This window comes from Anolis sagrei, chromosome 5 (assembly GCF_037176765.1).
Source record: "Anolis sagrei isolate rAnoSag1 chromosome 5, rAnoSag1.mat, whole genome shotgun sequence".
NCBI lineage: Eukaryota > Metazoa > Chordata > Lepidosauria > Squamata > Dactyloidae > Anolis > Anolis sagrei.
In genome coordinates this window covers 163,875,534-163,883,592 of record NC_090025.1, presented here as the reverse complement: position 1 = coordinate 163,883,592, position 8,059 = coordinate 163,875,534, and the positions used below count along the sequence as shown (strand labels likewise).

The 8,059-nt window shown below is 43.2% G+C and overlaps 1 protein-coding gene across 1 annotated transcript in view; it reads right to left on the bottom strand.

The window, feature by feature from the left end:
• Nucleotides 1–1,816: 1,816 nt before the first annotated feature.
• SUN2 (Sad1 and UNC84 domain containing 2) overlaps nucleotides 1,817–8,059 on the bottom strand; it is a 44,916-nt gene continuing 38,673 nt past the window's right edge. Inside the window, exons 17-18 of the mRNA XM_060777058.2 lie at nucleotides 5,379–5,471; nucleotides 1,817–3,274 (exon numbers count right to left, since the gene is read on the bottom strand). Coding sequence (XP_060633041.2) covers nucleotides 3,155–3,274; nucleotides 5,379–5,471 — 213 coding nt within the window. The 3' untranslated portion in view covers nucleotides 1,817–3,154. The remainder of the gene's footprint in view (nucleotides 3,275–5,378; nucleotides 5,472–8,059) is intronic.

Genomic DNA, 8,059 nt, shown 5'->3' with positions numbered 1-8,059 from the left:
TTCCTTAGATCAGTGGTTCTCAATCTGTGGGTCTCTGGGTTTTTTTGGTCTACAACTCCCAGAAATCTCAGCCAGTTTACCAGCTATTAAGATTTCTGGGAGTTGAAGGCCAAAACATCTGGGGACCCACAGGTTGAAAACCACTGCCTTAGATGAACACAATACACTGACCAAGGGGTAAGAGTCTATTACTGACCCCTGGGGAGATGGAAGGCCACCCTACCAGCACTCAGCCTCCCTCCCCCTACTCAGTGGTTCTCAACTTGTGGGTCTCCAGATGTTTTGACTTTCAACTCCCAGAAATCCTAACAGCTGGTAAACTGGCTGGGATTTCTGGGAGTTGTCGTCCAAAACACCTGAGGGCCCACAGTTTGAGAACCATTGTCCTACTTCAACAAGACAAAATGTGTCCCCACTGAATTTAGTTCAAAGGTTGTGTTTGCAAGGCAGAAGTTTCCAAATGTTCTTGGACTGTAGCTTCCAGAATTCCTTACCACTGCTATGGTGCCTAGGCCTGATGAGAATTGTAATTCCTGCCACATTGGCCTCATTGCTCAAGTTATTTATATATATTTCCCCTTGCTGTGCTGTTTTGTTAAACTCATATGGAGTGTTTTAAAAATCAGAGAACATTCAAAATTATCATCCTTTTGTTTATATTTTGAAGTGGTAAGAGTTCACTGTCCACCCTGAACTACGAGACTGGAATCCTCTTTCTGGCCTATGCTAGTGTAACCACGAATTAAACTTTGTCAACAATGCACTAGCAAGGAGGTATCCTATAGAGATCCCTGCACAAGTATTTTTCTGAGTCTGAGGAATATGTTGTTAGAACATTATGTGTCAAAGAGGACCCTGTCATTAACCTCCTTGCCCTCATTTCATATACTACAGGAGTACATCAATTAAAGAAGTGTGTTGACTTTCCTCATCACCCATCAGGCCAATTCCAAAGATTAGGTGGTAATATGAGGTCGTATACACACCATACACCCTGGTGGGACAGTGAGTTAAACTGCTAACCTGCTGAACTTGCTGACCGAAAGGTCGGTGGTTTGAATGTGGGGAGCGGGGTGAGCTCCCGCTATTAGCCCCAGCTTCTGCCAACCAAGCAGTTCGAAAACATAGAAATGTGAGTAGTTCAATAGGTATCACTTCTGCGGAAAGGTAACAGTGCTCCATGCAGTCATGCCGACTACATAACCTTGGAGGCGTCTATGGACAAAGCCGGTACTTTGGCTTAGACATTGAGATGAACACCACCCCTAGAGTTGGGCATGACTAGACTTAACATCAGGGGAAACCTTTACCTTTATACACACCATATAAAATGACTCCTGTATTACTCCTAGGCCAAACTGAATGATTTGGCTAGTTCAGTGGACACTTCCTAACTACAGCTCATTGCAACCTCATGATATTAATAGATATAATACACAAGCTCAGCGAGCAGTATCAAACCCCTTTTGACCATAGGAAGTCATTTATGTTGTAGCACAACCAACCTATATTACAGCAATGTATTATGAGTTTTAAGAAAAAACATGCAGCATGAGAGCAAAACACAGCTGTTTCCATTGCAAGTGGAAAAAAGGCATAATTTGAGCCAAGGCTCATCAAGCTTTATTCTTGGAATCTGGAATCTTTTACTATCTGGACTCAGCTGTGGAATGAGTGCCTCTATTTGCATACCGAGTGCATTCACAACTCAGTGTTGTCAAATCACCCTCATTTACTGGGAATTTGACGTAAGTGTGAGGGTCACTTTGCATTCCTTTATAACCAATGAGACACTGCAGAGCAATGCAAGAATAAGTGATATGACTGAGTGGTTTATTGTACTCCAATTTAATTTTTCCACTGTTTTCACATGGAAAACCGCTAATTTTAATCTCCCGTTTAGGACATGGTGCTCCAGTTTTCAAGTGCTTCATAGACTCTTTTAAATAAATGCTCATTTTGTGAAAGGTTGGAAACATTCATTTTGGGTCTACAGCTAAGATTTTGGGATGTGTAGGCCCCAAAATAACATTTCCAAGCTTTGTCTCTCCCTGTCTTTCCCAATATGCAGTGCTCTAGACCCCTACTGCAGTCTACACCAGAACTATATTTTATGGTTAAGTAAGAAAACCCAAAAAATGTGTTGTTGTGAGTTTGCTGCTATGTTCTAGAAGCATTCTCTCCTGACATTTCGCCTCCACCTATGGCAGGCAACCTCAGAGGTTGTGAGGTCTGTTGGAAACTAAGAAAATTGGGTTATGGAATATCCAGGGTGGGAGAAAGAAATATTGTCTGTTTGAGGCATGTGTGAATGGTGCAATTGGCCAGCCAGGCTTTGAAGCTACAAGGCAATTAAATACTAATCAAGGTGGCCAATTGCAACATTCACACCTGCTTCAAACAGACAAAAGTTCTTTCTCCCACTCCGGGCATTACACAGATATATAAACCCCGTTTTCCAAGTTTTCAACAGACCTCACAACCTCTGAGGATGCCTGCCATAGATGTGGGTGAAATGTCAGGAGAGAATGCTTCTGGGACATAGCCATACTGCCCAGAAAACTCACAACAACCCAGTGGTTCTGGCTGTGAAAGCCTTTGACAACACATTAACCCAATACATTCCTGTCAAGCCAAGAAAGGAATAAGCAATAGCACAACGTCTCAAACCACTCTCATCTGAGGCGGTTTTTATAAATACATCACCCCACCCACCCCTGTATATGATAATTACATCAACGCCACTAGAGCCATGAGAGTTACCCTGACATGGCCCTCTAAAAGAACATTCAGAAATCAATTCCTTGTTTGGGGTGGGAAAGAGAGGGAGGATATAAACAACTGCATAGGCTATTTTTTTTTTTAAAAAAAAAACAAAACATTAGAAAACCCAGCTGAGTACAAAATACCAAATTAAGGAGCCCTCGTCCTCCTCTCTCCACACTGAAAGCTTTTTTTCCCCAGGAGAGAATCAACGGAGCAAGAAGCGTGGCTGTTGAGGTCTCCACATCTACGAGCAACAGAGCAAAAGAAGCAGCCGCGCCGCCCTTCCCAAGTGGCTCTCCTTCCTGGCACCACTTTCCGTCAGCCCTTGTCAGTCCGAGGCGCAGAACGTGAGGTAGCCAACTAGCAAGACTGTGGTCCTGAGGAGGGGTTAAGAGACCGGCTCCCCGTGGACACGGAAACGGTAGATGCAGGTATATTCCGGGTGGCCCCAGTTGCTCAGGACTCTGAGCTCAATCAGCTGGAAGGCTGCAGATGTCCTGTTTTCATCCTGATGGCAAAAAGAAGAGAAGGGAAGAAAGAGGAAGACGTCTGAGAATCATAGAGTTGGAAGAGACCTCGTGGGTCATCCAGTCCAACCCCATGTCAAGAAGCTGGAAAATCGCATTCAAAGCATCCCCAACAGATGGCCATCCAGTCTCTATTTAAAAGAGGGAGCCTCCACCACACTCCGGGGCAGAGAGTTCCACTGCTGAACAGCTCTCACAATTAGGAAGTTCTTCCTAATTGAGAAATGAGATATACTATTGGATAGTAATCTCTTTGGCCGATCTCTTGTAGACTTAGGACACTTCCAGGTCTGCTGGGAATTGTGATCCCCCTACATAATATTACCAAGGTCTGTAATTCTTGTGGAGGAAGAGAGGATGATCACGGATTGAATTATTCCTCCTCTTGTCTAACTTTGCTTGATTTTCTTTGATTCATCGGTTGGAATGGATGAATCAAAACATTGCACAGTCTCTTCCCAGCAGGGAGGAACATAGAATCATAGAGTTTGAAGAGACCTTGTGGGCCATCCAGTCCAACCCCCTGCCAAGAAGCAGAAAAATCACATTCAAAACACCCCAGACTGATGGCCATCCAGTCTCTGTTTAAAAGTCTCCAAAGAAGGAGCCTCCACCACACTCCAGGACAGTGAGTTCCACTGCTGAACAGCTCTCACAATTAGGAAGTTCTCCCTTTCCTGTAGTTTGAAGCCATTGTTCCGCATCCTAGTCTCCAGGGCAGCAGAAAACAAGCTTGCTCCCTCCTCCCTATGACTTCCCCTCACATATTTATACATGACCATCATGTTTCCACTCAGCCTTCTCTTTTGCAAGCTAAACATGCCCAGCTCTTTAAGTCGCTCCTCATAGGGCTTGTTCTCCAGACCCTTGATCATTTTAGTCACCCATCAGTTTGAATCCACAAGACGGGGCAAGCGCCCGTCTGTCAGCTCCAGTTCCTGCCAACCTATTTATTTTATTTATTTACAGTATTTATATTCCGCCCTTCTCACCCCGCAGGGGACTCAGGGCGGATTACAATGCACATACACATGGCAAACATTCAATGCCATAGACATACAACATACACAGAGAGACACAGAAGCAATTTAACATTACAGCTTTCCGGCTTCATGAGGGTATGCTCGATTCCAGCCACAGGGGGAGCTGCCCCTTCACAGTTCACTTTTGACACCGAGTTCTTGATGGAGTACTTCCTCATTCTTATGCACCTGACAGATGCAACTGTTTTTTGGGCTGCATAGGTCAACAGCAAGCTAGACTATTAATGGTTGGGAGCTCACTCCAACCCAGGCTGGCTTCGAACTCATGATCTCTTGGTCAGTAGTGATTTAATGTGTTTGACAATGCAAGGTAAATGACATAGGAAATGGAACGACTGGACAATGAAATTGGACAACGTTTTTATTAGGATGCGTAATTGATGTATGTTTTTAATACTATTGTTATGGTTTTATATTATGTGTTCATGCTTTTAAATGTTTTATGGTGTATTGGGCATTGAATCGTTGCTTCTGTAAACTACCCTGAGTTGCCTGAGGGCTGAGAAGGGCAGTATACAAATACAGTAAATAATAATAATAATAATAATAATAATAATAATAATGCAGCTGGCTACTAACTAGCTGCGTCACAGCCCAGTCCTTAACCTAGCAGTTCGAAAACATGCAAATGTGAGTAAATAGGTACCGTTTCGGCTGGGAAAAGCAGAGATGCTCCAAGATGCTTTTTCTGGCAACACAACCAGGAGGTGATAATGCAGGCTCCTCGGTTTGAAAATAGAGAAAGCACCTCCCCAGAGCCAGAGATTGCCTCCAGAAGCCAGAAATGAAAGGAGAAGCCTCTGCCTTTGTTTGTGTGTCTCATTGTAAATTATTGTAATGGCACTAAAAGTTTGCCTATGTATGTAAATGCTGTAATCTGCTCTAGGGGAGAAGAGTGGAATATAAATAAAGTGTATCTTAGGTGGGAGTAAGCCACCTTTCCCCCTTCTCTTAAGCACCGGGAGCCTCTGATTGCCCTCTTTATAGTACAGTTAACACTCCAACTTTGCCTAGCATTTGGTGCCTGACTTTCTCGTCCTACCTGGAGGTGGAATGTCTGAATGGGATCTCCCTCTTGGTCGTATGTGAATTGCCCAAGGAGAACACCTTCTTGCAGCCCTTCTTCTTCCAGGCCCTGCAGTGGAAACAAATAGAGTTGGGGAGTGGGAGGGGGCGTTGAGGTGAAGGAAGGGAGGGCCAAGGGAGAACAGAGCCATCACAGGATCAGAGAGAGGGAGGGACACAAGTGCAGTTAAAGGCTGGTCTTCCAGCTGCATGCCAAAACAAAACACACAGGGCAGTGAGGAGGCAAGGGAGACACAGGAACAGCAGGGACAGGGGGAGAAGGCTGATAGTTATGCATGTTTTCATCCTCTCCTTCCTTTCTCCAGACAGATCCGTTTATTGAATCTCAAGCTAAATCATGGACTTCAATGATACAAGCAACTCCTCTTTCTCTTTGGACAGAGCTCAGAAAAGATGACAATTCTGACAGTTTTTTCCTCCCAAGCAATATAGCTAGTGCCCATGCAGTCTGGGAGTTTAGTGAGCTATAGTCCTCATGGGGAGAAAGGCAGAGTCTAAATAAAAATAATAAATAAATAAACAAAATAGTAGGTTTTTAATGTGCTGGTTCATTGAGAGGGATTAGGAATATATGAAATATAATTTTCAGAACTTTCCCAGGATTCTCCAGGGGAAGCCATGACGTTGGCAGAAAACCAATCTTGTTTGTGATATAAATAGGTCCACAATGCTGGTCCTCATATGTTCCACTCCTAGAATCACAGAATCATAGAGTTGGAAGGGACCTCGAGGGCTATCCAGTCCAACCCCCCTGCCAAGAAGCAGGACCTCGTCGGCCACTGCACCATTTCTATCATTTAAACGACTGCTCTCACCACCAAAAGTCTATTTTCCCCATCCCAATAATGAATCTTTTTCATTTTTCTCTCTCTCCATATTCTGTCTTTCTTCTTCCTACTTTCTTGATTATAACAAATATGTTCTACCACTTTCGTTGTAAAAACTCTCTTTTTCTCTTAAGCCTTGCAAAATCTATTAATAAATATAATTTGGAAAAATAATCTTTTTCATTCAGGCATTTGCATTGGAGATGCTCTGAGCTTGAGCTCTGAGGATTACCTGGGAAGGAATCCCATTGGACCATTACAGCACACAAAAATGCCTGGGAGTTACTCTGGACCACACTCAGACTTACAAGAAGCACTGCTTAACTATAAAGCAAAAAGTGGGTGCTAGAAATAATATCATATGAAAGCTGACTGGCACAACCTGGGGATCAACAACCAGACACAGTGAAGACATCTGCCCTTGTGCTCTGCTACTCTGCTGCTGAATATGCATACCCAGTGTGGAACACCTCTCACCACAGTATACAGCTCTTAATGAGCTATGTCGCATTATCACAGGATGTCTTCGCCCCACAACACTGGAGAAATTATACTGTTTAGCCAGTATTGCACCACCTGACATCTGCCAGGAAGTAGCAGCCTGTAATGAAAGGACCAAAGCAGCAACATCTCCAGCCCATCTTCTGTTCGGATATCAGCCAGCATGCTGATGTCTTAAATCAAGAAATAGCTTTCTAAGATCTACAGCAATACTCGTAGGAACACCTCAGCAAGCGAGAGTCCAAAAGTGGCAGGCTAAAACCTGGAACCTTAATCAGTGGCTGAGACCGGATGAGACACTCCCTACTGGGCACACAGAAGGCTGGACAACTTGGAAAGCACTTAACAGGCTGTGCTCTGGCACCATGAGATGCAGAGCCAACCTTAAGAAATGTGGCTACAAAGTGGAGAGTGGAGAAGAGCAAATCACAGACCACTTACTACAATGCTGTCTGAGCCCTGTCACATGCACAATGAAGGACCTTCTCACAGTGACACCAGAGGCACTCCAAGTGGCCAGCTTCTGGTCAAAGGAAATTTAGTATAATGCCCAGTTTTTAACTTTGTGTGTAGTTTTTTACAGATTACTAGCCATCCCCTGCCACGCGTTGCTGTGGCCCAGTCTGTATATATGTATGTATATATATTTGTGTATATATGTGTGTCTGCATGTATATGTGTGTGTGTGGTTTTGTGCATGCATTGTAATATAATTTTTGTTTTTTGGCTTTTTCAGTCTCTTCTGCTATATTTTTCAGTGTTTTTATGAGTCATGGTCACTCATTGGCCTGATAGGTGTATTGTGTCTAACTTTGGTGTCAATTCATCCAGTGGTTTTTGAGTTATGTTAATCCCACAAACAAACATTAAATTTTTATTTATATTGATAACTGTATTCCCAATTTGCTTCTAACACAATAAATAAAAGGCATTTGAGTTACCATGCCCATATATAGTGATATTGTGTATAACAAATGCAAGAAGGAAAAGGAACTGTGCATCTTAGGAGAACTTACACTACTCAAGAGAGCTGATGGCTAAGGAACAGATGAGTCCTGATTTTAAATAGCTGGTTGATATGTAATGTCTTGTGCTCTTTAGTTCAAATCAACTGTGGATATTCAATTTGATGGCTACTTAAAGATGGAAATTTAAGAGAACATGCAGTGAAAGAGTTACATGAAAACTGCAGCGGAAATAAAACAACAACCCATCTTCACAGGGATCAAGGTAGAACTGGACAAAATTAAATAGGCCACTTTGTAGTTCTTTTGACAAAAACTGGGAGGGAACCACTGCATTGCGAAAG